Source organism: Rhododendron vialii, chromosome 12a, assembly GCF_030253575.1.
Source record: "Rhododendron vialii isolate Sample 1 chromosome 12a, ASM3025357v1".
NCBI lineage: Eukaryota > Viridiplantae > Streptophyta > Magnoliopsida > Ericales > Ericaceae > Rhododendron > Rhododendron vialii.
In genome coordinates this window covers 21637893-21654902 of record NC_080568.1, presented here as the reverse complement: position 1 = coordinate 21654902, position 17010 = coordinate 21637893, and the positions used below count along the sequence as shown (strand labels likewise).

General features: G+C 39.7%; 3 protein-coding genes across 3 annotated transcripts; 1 reads left to right on the top strand and 2 right to left on the bottom strand.

Moving 5' to 3' along the window:
* Positions 1-927: 927 nt before the first annotated feature.
* Positions 928-2453, bottom strand: LOC131309561 (uncharacterized). The gene is made up of 3 exons (XM_058336177.1): positions 2440-2453; positions 1850-2318; positions 928-1791 (listed from the first exon to the last, which is right to left on the bottom strand). Exons 1-3 carry the CDS (start codon positions 2451-2453, stop codon positions 928-930), a joined length of 1347 nt encoding a protein of 448 aa, XP_058192160.1.
* Positions 2454-4480: 2027 nt separating this feature from the next.
* Positions 4481-5068, top strand: LOC131310961 (protein phosphatase 1 regulatory subunit INH3). The gene has a single exon (XM_058338241.1). It carries the CDS (start codon positions 4557-4559, stop codon positions 4914-4916), a length of 360 nt encoding a protein of 119 aa, XP_058194224.1. The 5' UTR covers positions 4481-4556; the 3' UTR covers positions 4917-5068.
* A 4797-nt stretch (positions 5069-9865) lies between these two features.
* On the bottom strand, positions 9866-16857 carry LOC131310962 (uncharacterized). The gene is made up of 7 exons (XM_058338242.1): positions 15173-16857; positions 13956-14087; positions 13412-13633; positions 13288-13332; positions 12996-13203; positions 12085-12275; positions 9866-11301 (listed from the first exon to the last, which is right to left on the bottom strand). Exons 1-7 carry the CDS (start codon positions 16610-16612, stop codon positions 10903-10905), a joined length of 2637 nt encoding a protein of 878 aa, XP_058194225.1. The 5' UTR covers positions 16613-16857; the 3' UTR covers positions 9866-10902.
* Between the last annotated feature and the right edge of the window lie 153 nt (positions 16858-17010).

The following is a 17010-nucleotide window of genomic DNA, read 5'->3' as shown; positions in this document are numbered from 1 at the left end:
TTCAGATTTTTTTCTTCTTACCTTCTTATCTTTAAGAGGAGTGCTAGGTACCCCGAAAGAGTACCCAGAAATGACCCCGAATTTGAAAATCAATGGTCCTGATTGCAGGACCATTGATTTTCAAATTCGGGGTCATTTCTGGGTACTCTTTCGGGGTACATAGAATTTTTCTATCTTTAATTATAACTAGAGGTGGCAATCCCAACCTATATTTTTGAACCGCCCAAATCCGTCTACTTATAATCCAACCCAATTCGACCATATTGTATAATGGGTTTATATGGGTTCAACCCATATGAACCCATATTTACATGAGTTTAAATGGGTTAAGAGTGGGTTCAATATGAGCTATATATTCACCTTCAGTGACTTCTCCAAAAACAAAACTTGGCTAAACCAGAAATTGTCTCTCTCTTCATTTTTCGTGAAAACACAAATCATCTCACACCCGAGCCATTCTACTAGTATTAAAATCAATTCTCTCTATCACACACACTTCGGGTAGGTTTGAATTAAAAAGTAGGGAGTGATTTTTTTTCATCTTAATTCAAATTTTTTTTTTCGCATTTGGAAGTTTTGCGTCACACTTTTTTGACTTACTGGTTCATCTCCATGAGAGGAACCGAAAAAGTAAAAATATTTGATCGAAACTCATATTTTTTTTTAAAAAGACAGAAATAAGTCAAAAAGACATCTCTTTGACTTATTTTTTTCTCTTTTTCAAAAAAAAATTGGGTTCCGATAAAAAAATTATAATTTTTTTGTTACTCTCGTCGAGACGAACCAATAAGTCACAAAATTTGACGCAAAACTAACAAATGCAAAAAAATTTGAATAAAGGTGAAAAAAAGTCACTCCCTACTTTTTAATTAATTTATTTTTTTGACAAAAGGAGAGAAGTGTTATTAATCTGAAAGGCATAAAAGCCTAAACATCAGACAGTTGGAAACCCCATGGGGGCAAAATGGAAGTCCACATACCGGACCATCCATTCAAAAGAGCCTTTTGAGCACAACAATGTGTAGCCCGATTACAATCACGTTTAACAAAACCAAACTCACAGGAAGAAAATAATTCTTTCAGAGCTAAACAATCAAAAATAATAGCCGCTATATCAATAGGTGGATCTAGAGAAGTAGAACATTTCCTCACTATCGCCTCCGCATCCGATTCAATAACCACTTTAGAAAGATTAAGATCAATCCCTAGCTTCAAACCATCTCGAATAGCCATGGCCTCAGCAATTCTTGATGAAGTAATACCAGTGTGAATACTCAAGAAGATACCAAGGACCTTGCCATCATTACCTCGAGCTATTGCTCCTGTACCAATAGAATTCGAACTCCTAGAGACAGCACCATCCACATTAATCTTGGTTACATTCATCCCAGGACGCTGCCACACTAAGGTCCCATTACGAGTAGATCTCGACAAAGGTGATAGAACCTTAGAGTTAGCATCCTGAAACTCAAAGAAATCTCCTTGCACTTTACCACTAACTGCTTCCGTAGCCCAACATTTACCATTAAAAATAAAATCATTTCTAGCTCGCCAAATCCACCAACAATAAAGGAGAGCCATACCTAATGAGAAAGGAGGCATATGACTTTGATTGATACGTTCTTGAATACAATCCCACCAATCTGTCATGTTTCTGCAATCAAGAAGCTCTTCAGGTCTTAAACGAAACGGAGAATGAATCAACCTCACACCGAAACAAAACATGCGAGATAGATTCCTCCGCCTTGCCACAACGAGAGCATACTGGGTTGAATCTGAATTTGCGCGCAACTAGAGCCACATTTGTTGCCACCGCGTTATTAAGACATTTCCACATAAATAATTTTACCTTCGGATGGATTTGTAGTCCCCACAACTTCTTCCAAACAGTAGGAAGGACACTGGATGAGCTCGTTTGACCCATGTGAATGTTCCCACAAATATCAGTCCCCTCCCTAGCAAGTCGGTAAGCCGACTTGACAGAGAAAGAACCATTTGGTGATGGGTGCCAAATCTTGCGGTCCCGACGATTTGAATAGCTTATCGGAATAGAGAGAATATGGTCGGCATCCTCTTTACTAAAAACCTCACGAACCAAGGCAACCTTACAAGTTTTAGTGCTAGGATCGATCAAGTCAGCCACTTTCTCTATATCATTCCTCCTCAGCGTGTGCTTGTCAATTTTGCAATTCGTATATCTTGGGAGCCAAGGATCTTCCCACACACGAATCTCGTTTCCAGAATGAACTTGCCACCTCCAACCCTTGTCAATTAATTCCCGAGCCCATACAATACTCCTCCATGCCCAAGAAGATTGACTGGTAACTTTTGCATGCCAAAAAGAAGTGTGTGTGATAGAGAAAATTGATTTTAATGCTAGTAGAACGGCTCGGGAGAAAATCACTCCCTACTTATCTTTTTTAGTTTGGGAGAAAATACATTGTTTTGCTCATCTATAATTGTTTTGGCATTATCAATTTCCTATTTGCAAATCTTTCGTGTTTGTTAAACTGTCTTCTTTGCTATAATTTGTGTTTTTTCAAAAATTTTTGATTTCCAATCATAATTTTAAAATTTTCAATTCCTCTTAGAAAGACGAACTAATAATACTTTTTCATTTAAGCGAACACTTCTAATATGAAGGGATCCAAACGAAATGTGGTGGAGGGAAAAAAAGAAAATTTTTATCAACTACTTTCACAAAAGTGGGTTTAATTAATCTTGTTAATGAACATGATAGGATTAGAAGATGGAAACCCAATTTTTTGTTTGAAGTATTAGATGAATGTTTATGTTAATATGATTTTTTTGAATAGATATTGGGTTTGCAAATCTTCTTTTTATTTGACATGAGTTTGAACATAATGCTCATGAGACGAAAATAATATATCGAAAGTTGTAGAATCAAAATAAGTGCCCATTGAAAGGCCTAAGAGCTAAAAATTCATTATGACCATTTAAGATAAAATGACTAGAAAATAAGATCTTTGCACCGGTTTAAACATATTGAAAATTAAAACACTTAATTTCTTAACTATATTTTTAATATATAAACTATGTAAAAAAAAAAAAGTATTCCAATTTTTAATCCGTTTGAATCGGTGCGAAAATCTTATTTTTTTGATCATTTTATCCTACATGTTCGTAATGAATTTTCGACTCTAAAGCCTTTCAACGAGCACCCTAAGACTCTTTATTTAGTTTTAGGACTCTCTTAAGATGCTAGTTGAAAAGCCTTAGAGCCAAAAATTTATTATGGCCATTGAGGATAAAATGATAAAAAAAACTAGATCTTTGCTCCGATTCAACCGGATTATAAATTAGAATATTTAAATAATATGTAATAAATAAAAGAGAAAAAAGATATAAATATTATTAAGTAAATAAAGGAGAAAATAGAATTGGATTGGCTGGAGGTATATTTGGAAGAGGGAGGGTGGGGTCGGGAGAGGCATCTCTCCAAAATTGTGTTTCATTCCTAGGGAAAGAATCTCACGCCGCATATACTATATACATGCTCCGTTCCCATTTTAGTCTCCCGAATGCTAGGTACAAAAAAAATTTATTCCGAAAGTATCCCGAAAACAGCAATTAATGGTTGAGAATCACTTTGATGTTTGTATCACACACATCAAAGTGAATCTCAATCACTAGTTGATCTTTTCGGGGTAGTTTTGGGGTAAATTTTTTTTGTCCCTAGCATTTCTGTATTGTAAATTTGTAATGCTTTGTTTTGTGTGTTGCAATAATTTGACTTTTTTGGTTGGATTTGTAATTTAGTGTTTAAAAATGTAATTCATGCATAAAATCGGAATCAAACTTACGGATTGGATTGAAACCGAAATGCAGAACTTTTGGATTGGACATATATTGTATTTTTAAAAAACCGTGAGTCGCGGATTAAGATTGGATTCATATCAATCTGATCCAATCCGGACCGTGGACAGCTTTATTGTCGAGCATGGACAGCTCGGATTGGCCTAATACGCATGTTGTTTCAAAGAGATAGCACACACCTCGAGTTCCTTTTCTATCATTAGCGTTGTTCCCGTTCGATCCACGGGACAAAATATTTGTGACTCCGGTATAAAATATGGAATATGGTAAAAAGGGGTAGTGCTGCGTGGGAAAAATAATCACTGTGTTTGGTTTGTAATTTTGAGATTTATTTTTAAAATAATTTTTTTATAGGTTTACATATTTTTCGTCTTTACTAATTTTTTTTACTTTTAAAATAAAAATACGTTATATATATATATATATATATCCAAAAAGTTAAAAATAAATAAAAAATTTGACAAAAAACACTAATGACGAAAATATACGGACGACGAGCGGTCCAAAATTTTGGAAGAAGTATTTCCGAGAGAATGAAAGTGTGATGAATTGCGAACAGCGGCCGCCATAAACAAACAGAAAGTCTTTTTTTATTTATTTGAGAAATAAATATATGTATCTCTAACGGTGCTATGTATCTCTTTTTTTTTTTTTTTATTTGAGAAATACATATATGTACGTATCTCCTAGAATGCGCAACTTCTGTTCCCCTGGCAAAAATGGAGAATCGCAGATCCATGGCGGGATCAACGACCACCATCACAAGTCAATTGGGACCTTCCGCCCTCCCCACCACCACCACCACAACCCTAACCCTAGATCACTCCTCTCCGTCCCCTTCCTCTTCCCAGCCGCGGGAAATCCTAACCATGGAACTCAAGAAGAAGAACAAGAAGAAGAAGGTGACCTGGAAGGAAGGCACCGTCGACAACGAGTTCCTCCAGAAGAAGAGCTCCAAGAAATGCTGCATATTCCACAAAGACAAGCCCTTCGACGACGACGACAGCGAAGACGACGACTTTCGTAGCCCCGACAAAGACCAAGGCCACGGCCACGATCACGGAGACGGTTGCTGTTAGAGCGGCGGCGGGGGGAAGTGATATATAGGGACCGAAAATCTGAAAGAGTTTGTATTTGTTTACTAGATAAATGAATAGTCGTATCATTGTTATCTTTGTTGTTGATCTTTTCCTTATTTGGTTAGGAGAATGAGTATCGTTTCTTCCATTAAGCATGTTTGCTCTTCAATTTAGGATTCTTTTTTTTTCTTTTCTATTGCGTATGAACTTTGAATTAGCTCTTCTACATAGGTCACAAAAATGGTTAAACACCTTAATTTGCCTATGAACGGTTACTCCATTGTCTCCCTGGGAGTAATATGACTCTCTTTTGAACACTCTAGGATTGTGGAAGTTAGGTGATTTGACAGATTGATGGTTACAAAAAGTGATGGTTCGTCAACTCTTGAGTTCTTCCTCTTAATTAATGCTGTTCTGGTTTCAACATTGAGGAAGGGTGTAGTGAGTTATATCAATTGGTTGATTTCAGCTGAATTTACAAAGTCTGGATGCTTTTCTATTGTTCAGAGTATAGACAAAATGTGTTGATGAAAAAGAAAGGATATAGAGAAAGTCTTTTTGGAAGCTGCCAGCTCTGTTTGGAACTTGTGGAAAGTGAGGGAAGAGAAGGAGAAATAATTAAGAAGGAAAATGTGAGGAATAGAAGGGGAAAATTTCACTGTGCTTAGAACCCTATTTTGCCATTTTCTCTTCTTTTCTCCCTCTAACCAAACAAGAGAAGGGGATTTTTTTGAACTTTTCCTTCTTTTCTCTTACTTTCCTAATGGTAACAAAACATTTTCAAACTTTTGTACTTCTTTTTCCACGAGGGTTACAGTTGTTCCCGTTTCCTGATGGTAATCAGCTTAATTCTACGCCCTTGAGGCTATGCGTGAGAGACTATTGCTTTTTCTGAATGCGCTTTAGTTGGATTCACATGGGAGTCTTGTGAGGTGGCTAAATTTGAGCCCTGCCTGTCTATGTTACATGGACTCGGGTGCGAGTATCGGGTGCGGGTGCAAGTTCTAGAGTCGGACCTTCCTAAACTTAAATCTTAGGATACGTGGATATGTGTCCCCAACTCGGGTACGGGTATGAGGATACGTCCTGAACTCTTTATTGTATTATATATTGCATAATTTTCTCAGATTATGTTCCGTAAACTATGTTTACAAATGTAGTTAAACAAGAAAGGTTTAAACAAAATTATGTTTTTGCTATTTCCTTATTTCTTGTCTATGTGAAATACTTGAAATATCGCTTTTCTAGCTGATTTGATAGTCCTTTTCTGTAAGTATCTTGACAGTTAGAGGATCCGAGTGTCCAAAAGGATACGGGTGTCGGACAGATCGACATGGGTACTTGAGCCAAAATTAAGGATCCATGTAACATAGCTGCCTATTATGAGTACCGGCAGTTTGAGTGTGAAAGGGCACTTGCTTGAGGTAGTTGTACTATTGCTAACGCAGGTATGTTGCTTGTGGGTATGGGTGGTCACTTAGAATCTTGTATACGGGGGCAAATAATCACGGCTTAAGCGCTTATAGGGCATTTGTCTTTTATCCTAGCCGATGTTGTAACAGATCCTTAATGGCATAAGGACTAGCATCTTCTTGTTTGAGAGCTATAAGATAAGCTAGGAAAGCGCAGTCTTAATGAATAAAGATAGGTAGCGTAGTGAGCAGTTCCCAGCGAGGGACGGTGAATGACTCTTAGAGGTAGGTTAGCTTTACCATAAGGGCGGGAAAGCATGACCAGTGAGAAGAAGTGTTTGGCCGAAGCCAAAAAAGAGGTTGAATCAAAACACGGGCATCTGCAACCAAGAGGGAGCAGTAGATCGTCGATTGAAGAGCCAGGTCAGTAAAGGTTTGTGATTGATGGGTTGCTTATGTTATATAAGATGGTTTGTCATTGACAGGACAATATCGATATTCTTCCGTGTTTGGAAATAATATAAGACACTGCAGGAAAATAGTGGACCAAATGTAACAATTAAGAGCTTTTTCAGAATATTGATGCCATTCTCCCTGCAAAACTGGAGCGACATGTTTACATAGGAAGTTCATGCCCTAGTGTAGTGGTTGTGGCCCTATATGGGGGTAGGTCAATGAGAAAAGAATCAAGGCCAGCTCAATTATCCTTTGGTAGCCAATGAAGGTGTTACCATGTCTATCAAGTCTTGTGTGCTAAAGGATGCAATAATTTATCCAGCAGTAAGTTATGGGTGGTTGAAGATAAAATGTGAAGGATGGGTGGGAGTTGGGACTAAAGATTCTGTGGCAGAGGCTGTCGAAAGCAAGTCAGAAATAGTGATTTTCTCTTAGGCTGGAATTCAGGTGGGTTTTGGTTTTTGTTCTTATCTCTGCATTTCAGGAGGCTGTATGAACAGAAGAGGTTAGTCAGAACTCCTTACCTAAGCAATATGCCAATTACAGTTTGCATTCAAGATGCCAGTGTGGTATTTCATGTCATTTGTTTCTGGTGGTTTTCAACTATGCACTTCAACATTGATATGCAACTTAGGTCAACTTTTATTTACGTAGAAAAGCAGGCTGTACCAGCTTCAGGTTTTGCTCCAGGGAGTTCAGCGTCACTTTTCAATACTTCTTCTTATGTTTCTTCTTAGGTTTCCTAATTAGCATACGTTATACGGGATCTCCACTCGCCTTTCTCCCCACGATTTTTTGTATCTCAATTGGAATCACAAACCTTACCAATGTCACAATTGAAGCTGGAGGACGTGCTATTATCATGGTCAAAGGCAAGGACAATTTTCACTCGCTAGGGAAAGAAAAGGGATAGATGACTGAAAATCCCGCTTAGAGATGGCAACTATAGTCAGAGTAGGAGTTCCCATCCATCATCTCTGTCGAGGCCTCAGTTTACTTTCCAATCACGGTTAATCCGTCGGATTGAAACCTCCATTATCTTCGGCCAAGAAGGACGAGATTACCATCGCATCGGCTTTGATGTCCCGAATGTTCTATTTAATAGGGTCACCTTGACCGAGGCTCTACACCGTTGACTTTCGAGCATTTGGTAAGTCTATGATTTGTTTAGCTTGATATAAATTGTACAGTTTTGTCCTTATTTCCTGTTAAGTTTTCTTGACTTCGTTGGTTTATAACAAGGAAACTTTGAGAAATAAATGGGTTGTGCACATAATGGTATTCTGTACACCCACAGAAAAGGAGTTCCACTTGCAATCTGCAGGAGCCTCATCATATGAGGTTTACATGACTAGTTTGAATGGAGTAGATAGTGACCATTCATGAATGCCAATTAGGAATAAAGCTTTCCATATTCTTCGTTCTTGTGTAACAAGTATTCATTTTGTGTTATTTTCCGTTTCAGCAGTAGAAGGTTACGTTAAGCCAGGCAGTTTAGCAGTGAAAAATGCTAAGTACCATGATGGACTGCATAATTGCTTGACGTTGATTTGAGGTTTGGTATGGTAAACCGGTAGGGTTTGCAGGAGATATTCATAAATTTTATGGGAACTGACTACCGTGTGCTAGTTATCAGCAGAGTTTGGCCACTACAAGAATAGAAAACCTGTTTAATTGGATGCAAGTACAAGAAGTGGTATTGTTTCCATCAGTGAAAGGATTGGGCTCTCCTCCTGATAAGCCCTCAATGTTGTAAATAATGGGGCTTATCCCTCTCGTTTTTGTCACACACATGGTTAAATATGCTTAATCCGATTGATTTTGCGCGAGGTGTGTTCTTTTGGAGTTACAGGTAAATCATAGGAATAAGGTGCGTTTGGACGCCGTGGATAGCTCCCAAGTGTATCTAAGTACCTAAGGCCATGTGGCACTCTGCCATCGAGTCCCAAGAGTCATGAAAAGAAGCATTGGAGAGTGCTCAGGACGTCAATGGCAAGGGAAGAAGAAGCACAGAAAGAGCAAGAAACTGCCCAGGTGGTATCGATTAACGGTACCAAGTGATCGGAAGGCTCAGCAAGCAGTTTTGCTGCTGATACCGCATAAAGCTTGGTACCGGTAGCCAGTCATTAGATGTGAAGATCAAAGGGCTTTGCTTCCGGTACCGCATAAATCTTGGTACCGGTAGCACCTGGGAAAATTCTGCAGATTTTGTGCCCGATCTTGTTTTGCCTTAGGAGCATTTTGGACTTTTGTATCACGTTTTTAGGGGGTATAAATACTAGTGAACCCCAAATTTTTAGGTTATCCTTCATATCCTTCATTTCTCCTTCTCTCTCTACTTTCCTCCCCTCCCTAGCTCTCAATCTCTCTTCAATAGAGCATTGACTTCTAGGTTTTGGAGGTTGTTTCCTTCATTAATGTTGTAAGTACTCTCTTTATTAATATAGATCTGGCTTTTATTTAAGTTTATCTCCATGTTTTGCTTTCTCTATCCTCCTCCATTCTTCTTCCATGGAGGAGTAGGCCCATAGGTTTGGTCATGAGGTGATTTCTACCCCATGACTTAGGTGTTTTAATGGCTTCTCTCACATTGTATGCTCATTGTTGGTTTGTGAATGGATAGAAAACCCTAATTTGTGTTCTAAACTTTGAGTTGTTAACTTCTTTGATTGTGTGTAGACAAATTTCTTGGCACACACAATGCTTGGAAGTTGGAACCATGGCACTCTAGGTGTTCGATTGCTTAAAGAGTTTCTTTCCGAGTGAGAGCGATTATCCTCGATTCTCAGTTGAGTTATCTACGAGAAGCATTAAACGGCCTAAGTTATGGGTAGATTAAACCCCTAGACCTTGCCTTCTTTATATTTATCATTCAAAGTGCATTTTCAATCAAATTAGGAGGTAGAAAGAGAAATACACCCAAATCAAAACCAAAGGTTGGCCATCCTAAACGCTGAAACCCTACGTAAGACTAGCCTCCTGCCTAACTACAGTGACCTCCCTGCGGATTCGACCTCGGACTTCTGAGTTATCATGCTACAACCGACCTAGCCCTACGCTTGGGGCAGCCTATTCTATGACGCACACTTAGGTCGCAAGCACCTCCTTCCCCTCTTCTTTTATTTTGACAAGTATTTTTGTTGTATGGAGTTCTTTTACTACATAGTTATCTTGCTGGCTTCCACCTCTCCAGCTGCTCATTCAAGGGGTAAATCATGATTATGCTGGTCGAGAGAGATACATATCTAATTAATTGCAATGAGCTGGAGTAATAATTTTTTTTTTTGGTGTAAACAGCAGAATTACTCTGAGGGTGGAGGCTCCAGTTATCTCTGCACAGCCTTGGGGACTGGTAGGGAGAAATATCCAGATGGATCGAAAAAAAAAATGCTGAATTTGATGTTTCCTTCTCATGATGAATGAATTAACTTTCATTTATCTTGCCTACTGTTTCTGTGCACCAGTATTCCCATCCCAGGAGTTAACATCCTTGTCTATTTCCATCTGTGTGAACCTTCACTGGTAATTACTTTATCTGGTTTGTCCCCTTCTTGCATATTAAGTTATTTGGCATCAATGTTGTAGTGTCAATGCATGCCTTTTGTAGTCTTGTTATTGCTTGAATTTGTTTTTCCGTATTTACTTTGCCAGAACTGTGTACACTAAATTCATACAAATAACAACAATAACCTCTCCCATGAAAATTCTATTAAAATCCTGATGATGCTTGCCCATCCATATGTTTTGGATCGAAAACTCATCTGCTTGTCATTAACTCAGTCTTCTAATGTCCAGCGACTTGTCATTTGCTCACTGATTGAAAGTTTGGCCTGTTTGGAATTGGAGATTTACTTTGTTAGAACCTGTGCGTGTGGGTGTGTGCATGTGACATGGACAGTTAAATCTAAGCAGATAAGGTTGCAATTTTCCTACTATCATGCTCTTATCTACCAAGAATATTGTATGTTCACACAATGGGAACCAATATGGTCCTAGTAGAATCCCTACAACTAATAGGTCTATACTAAGTATTCGTAATTACCTTGCTACATGATGGTGTGAAAGGGGTCAGGAAATCACACCGACCACACACGTGAATACACCAGAATATACCTAGGCTATGCTTGACATGAATATTGATCCTTTTTATTCCAGTTTCGTGATTGCTCGCCATCCTGTATACAGCCAATGGGAGGCTCTACCGGACCTTTTAACTCTCCCAAAGTCTTCCAACAGAAGGCATCATCCATGTGATACTTTTCTTGAAGTTGGCTGAGGTCTATGTCAGAGAGAATGACATCCACACACGGGATGCTGTCACTACAGGCAAGGTATGCCGGTTGTACCTTGTACGTTCCACTTATCTTTTCGTATGTGATATCTGATAGAGCCACTGCAGATGTTTGGTTCTTGCATTTTCTGCTGTCGCAGTAGTATTGGTCAATTACGATTGGGATTTCGACTTCAGAAACTTGAATGTTTGAGAACAATACTCCTTGCACAGACCCTGACCCACCCTGCATAAGTACATCAGCACGAGTGAAGATTAAAGAATGTCAAAGTTTCAATTTCTTACCAAATTGGCTGTTTTGGACGAATTCACATGATATTCAACCTTTTGAATACCGTTTGCTATAGTTGTTCTGAATATTTTTGTTGGTGTAATTATGAAATATGGAGCCCATCCCATTGACTCAAAACCAGTCTGACAAGTCTAATCTCCCTTAAAATTTGAAGACTCAATCATGACTTCAAACTTGCTTCCAGTGAGTCTGTTTAGCATTTTTAGTCATATATATATATAGTCCGGTTCCCTTAAGGGATCCCACACGGGACTCCCCTTTCCCGATTGAATTGCGACGATCTGAGCCGCTCAAAGTGATCAGAACGTGATTTTAAGGGTACTCGTGAGAAATCAGCAAAAAAAATGATTGGGAAGGGCTTGATCCGAGCAGTTTTTACTGATTTCCGAGCAAAAAATGCTCGGATCAAGCCCTTCCCGATCATTTTTTTTGCTGATTTCTCGCTGGTACCCTTAAAATCACGTTCTGAACACATTGAGCGGCTCGGATCGTCGCAATTCGATCGGGAAAGGGGAGGTCCGCACGGTAGACCGGTAAGGGATCCCTCACTGGATCCGTGGTGTGTGTGTGTATACATATATATATATATATATAAACTAATTGCTAGTTTTGTGGTTCCACAATCTGTGATGACTCAGTTGTTTTATTTACCCAACCAAATGCATGTTATATTATTTCGACTTAATTTTGAACTGGATGTACTGCAGAGTTCCTTACCTGCCATGTCTTTATCCTGACACCAGTCATTGTGTTATGCATATTGATATTTCGAACAGTAATGTTTGACACGCAAGCCTTGGTTTTATCCTTTCCTAGCCCTCCAATGCTGATTCCATGTCCAGGGCCACAGTTAACATCGTGTATGTAGACATTTGAGCATCCAGTTTGTATAGAAACACAGTCATCGCCTGCACAAAGCATTAGAACTTGAGATCTTAGTGTACCATTTGCTTGATGCATGGACCTTTTGTTTAGAGTGTAAAGGGAGAAAAATATAAGTTACTCTTTTTTGTCCTACTGAAAACAAAGTTGCGTGCGTATGACAAAAGAGAAACGTCGTCCTGTCTCTGGGATTTATGGGTTTAAGCCTAATCATGGTGGACTTTTTTTAATGGTTCATGTATGACGCATAGTTAAGAGGATAACATAAGACACCACTTGTTACAACTGTGTCAAATATTAGTTGCTGGACTTCCATGAGGTGCTTGGTATAGGTTACTAGAATCATAAGTTTGTGGCACGTTATAGAATGGTCCAATTGTATGTGTTCTCTTATCCGTTACATCAGTGTTATCATTAAATTCTTACCGGGCTTCCATTTGTTTGTCTGGGTTACAGCTCTGGGTCGGCCCTTAAATCCAAGCAGACTCATCTTGTGCTTGATTGGAACGCTTTTGTGAACAGGATTAATTAACCATCGGATAACATATCCATTAAAACACAATCTATTCTACACCATAGAGAGAGTGTCGTTAATCCTTCACTATTGGTCTGATGACATTACTTATTCTACCGGATTGTAAATTCCTTCAATATTTGTCTGGTCAACAAACAGGGACTAGGTGTACACTTTACTGTTGATATTAACAAGCAATGTAGAAAAAGCACCCTTGTACAAAGAAAATTACCGCAGGCAAGATTAGTATTGCGGATTAAGACATTCTGGGAATTCTGCAAGTGGATGCCATCAGTATTGGGGCTATCTCCAGGAGAAGATATGCTCATATTGAATACTGAAACTCCTATGCAGTTGTCAAACTTGAGGTGGCAGAGGGGACTGTTTTGAATTGTTATGCCTTTGACTATCACATTAGAACTCCCGTAGAACCTAAATGCCTGTGAAACCAAAGTTACAGATATCCTGTAATAAGGGTTGCATGTAAGAGAAATGTAGTTTTGGGTTCTGGAAGTGGTCCTTACTGTTGGCTTAGTGGTTGGCATTTTCAAACCAAGTGAACTGCTTATCTGCCCAAAAGTTGTGAGGCATAGTTATTGCAGAAACTAGAGGCAGATAAAGAAACGACAGGGAGGAGGTAATAATTACTGGTGGGTTTTCTTCGACCCTGTTGTTTAATGGGACAAGGAGTCTTGATTCTTCGTCTGTGGGGGCAGCATATGGGGACTCTTTCCACCAGACTGAGCCCCTTCCATCAATGGTGCCTGATCCTTGAACTGTGATTCCTTTTAGCTTTGTAAATTCAAGCCACTGAAGGAGTCCTGAACCCCAAGGTTTGGAGCTCGTTGGAGCGATTATAGTACCATCAAGCTGGGAAAAAAATATTTAGTTTGATTTGCATGGTTATCAGGGCAAAAAATCTCTTATAGTAGGTTTTATCGATATTTCACACCTTTGACCTCACAAATTGTCCCAAAGCCTTGTACTAAATTGACATTAAATTTCCCTTTTATCAATGTGAAACACTTGATCTCACCGTCCAAAAATCCTGGACCATGGGTGATGTAGAATGGCACTGGGAAAATGGGATGCAAGGGAAGCATAGGGTAACTGGTATTAACCTAAATCTTACATTTGTATGTGTACGCTATTGAGGATTTGGACAGTAATATTACTAGCTAGTATGAGTCACCTGGAAGACAATGTTTGGTTGGCAGTTAGGACCAGCGAATGAAATGGGTCCCACAAGGAAGGTGAATTTTGATGGGACTGTGATTGTGGACGCCTCCATTTTGCACGCAGCTGCCCACGCAGATTGAAATGCCTGTGTTGCACCATATAATTGACCGTCTCAGTAATGTTATCATCTGCATTTACTATGTTATGACTTCATTTATGATCATGTCCTTGTTATATACTTGTACAGAACTATGCAGAGCAAAGATTCCCTGTCCCTTACCTGTTCCGTGCCCTTCCCAAGTTCACGATTTGGTAAATTACAATTTTTTTTTGGAAAGAAATTGTTGGAAATTTTGACCACACTGCAGATTATTATTTTAGTGCCTCACCTGATTTCTGTTGTCAGTAAGCAGAACTGTGGGCATTCTTTTGTCATTCCCTTAACTAACAGTGTGCTTTTGTTTTGTTTTGTTGTACTACCTCTGTCCCAAAATGTTTGTCCGATCTGTAAAATGAGGACTAAAAAATAATGCAATTTTTCAAGAAAAAGATCAAACTTTTTTCATAAATTAAAAGAACTCATTGATATCTAGTGAATTGTTGAAATTTTTTTAAATTTTTCTTACAAAAATTGTATTATTTTTACGTCATCGTTTTGCGGACTGGACAAACGTTATGGGACGGAGGGAGTATTATGCAACAGTATTTTACATGCGTTAGGTTTGTTCGGTAGCTATACAGCAGCCCTGAGTGAATTGTGAATAAAATGAGTGATTTTGTAGTTTTCTAATCTCTTCTTATAAGATAGTTAGAAAATAAGAGCACTCTGCCCTTTTAATGACCTGGGGCAACATACAGTTCTGCTTCTCAGAAAAAGGGCAATAAATTGTGGATGAGATTAGAAATGATACTCCCTCCGTCCCAAATTCTTTGTCCGGTCTGCAAAACGGAGTGTTAAAAATAATGCAATTTTTACAAGAAAAAATTCAAACTTTTTTCACAAATTAAAAACACTCATTGATATCTAGTAAATTGTTGAAAATTTTTTGATTTTTTATTGCAAAAATTGTATTATTTTGAACTCTCCGTTTTGCGGACCGGACAAAGAATTTGGGACGGAGGGAGTGTGTAGGGAGTGCTTTAGTTGTAGGGGGTCAAGAGTTTAGCAGAAATCCAAATTTATAAAACTTTGCAGATTTGGATATTTAAGTCCAACCAGTCTAAAAGTACCTTTGTGTCATCGCTAGCTCCATCTCCCTTGGCGCCAAATTTTAGTACATCAAACACAGCAGAAGGTTTAGGAACCGGGGGTGGTGGTGCTTTTGGAGATGGAGGCGGTGCTTTTTGAGGCGGTGCTTTCGGAGGGGGTGTTGATTTTATAGATGAAGGCGATGCTTTTTGAGGTGGTGCTTTAGGAGGCGATGTTGGTTTCGGAGATGGAGGACGCAGCGGCCGTGGTGGTGTATTGGTATATGTAAGTGGTGGTGCATTCAAAAATGGAGGAGGCAGTGGTGTATTAAAAAATGGAGGTGGCAGTGGTGCGTTTCGGCATTGAGGTGGCGGTGGTGCATTTGGATATGGAGGTGGGGGTGCATTTGGATATGGAGGAGGTGCCGGTGCCGGTGCATTTGAAGATGGAGGTGGTAGTGGTGGTGTATAGGGATATGAAGGAGGCAGCGGTGCATTTGGAGATGGAGGTGGTAGTGGTGGTGTCTTGGGATATGAAGGAGGCGGTGGTGCATTCGGAGATGGCGGATGCGGCGGTGCATTGGGAGATGGAGGTGTTGGTGAGGGTGCATTTGGATATGGAGGAGGTGCTGTTGCATTTGAAGATGGAGGTGGTAGTGGTGGTGTATTGGGATATGAAGGAGGCGGAGGTGCATTTGGAGGTGGAGGTGGGAGTGGTTGTGTAGGTGGGAGTGGTTGTGTATTGGGATATGAAGGAGGTGGTGGTGCATTCGGAGGCAGCGGCGGTGCATTGGGAGATGGAGGTGGTGGTGGTGGTGGGGGTGCATTTGGATATGGAGGAGGTGCTGGTGCATTTGAAGATGGAGGTGGTCGTGGTGGTGTATTGGGATATGAAGGAGGGGGCGGTGCATTCGAAGATGGAGGAGGTGGTGGTGCATTTAGAGATGGGGGAGGTGCTGGTGGTAGTGGTGTATTTGGATATGGAGGAATCGGTGGTGTATTTGGTGATGGAGGGGGTGGTGGTTGTGGTGTATATGGATATGGAGGAGGTGGTGGTGTACTTGGAAATGGCGGTGGTGGTGGTGCATTTGGAGATGGAGGCGGCGGTGGAGGTGGTACATTAGGAGATGGAGGCTTATTCGGATATGGACGAGGTGGTGGTGCATTTGGAGATGGAAGTGGTGGTGTTTTAAGAGCTTGAGGATGTGGTAGCCTACTAGAATATGGAGGCAACGGTGGTGCTTTTCGAGGCGGTAGAATTTTACGTTTTGGAGGCGGTGGAGATATCATTTTATCAACATCGCTCTGGTGGTGACTACTGCCATGACTCATCCTGTTCTTATTGTACAAAGAAGCTGAGGAACCTCTTCTTTGCCTCCAATGCTTGCCTCTTCTTGCATTGCAACTGTGCATGTGAGATGACCAAATTAGGCAGAAAATGAATAGCATAAACGTTAGGCTTCTGAAATTACGTTCCATCATCTTCAGTGTACTGAGAGAGAGGGACAATAGGGAGGGTTTCTAAGAATCTTGGAAGTTCAAAAGAAACAATTATGGTTAGGAGATAAATAGGAAGGGCACAGCAAAATTCCTGCAACTGTGCAACCATATGCAAAAGAGTGTCTAATAACTCAAGGCATTTATGTTTCATTCTCTTCTGCCCTGTCCTTTTCGCTTTTAATAATGATTTCCCTCCTTTTTTGTGATTCTTAGTTGGGATCTTTTTTTGCTCAGTAGGGGGCCCCATTTCTTCCACATGGCACTGTTTAATTGCTTGAGATTCATCCACTTGCTCATTCCAAAATGTCGTGAACATCTTCTGACAGGAGTAGAACAAAACAAACAGAGCAAAGTATACAATAACGACTGTGACAGAAACG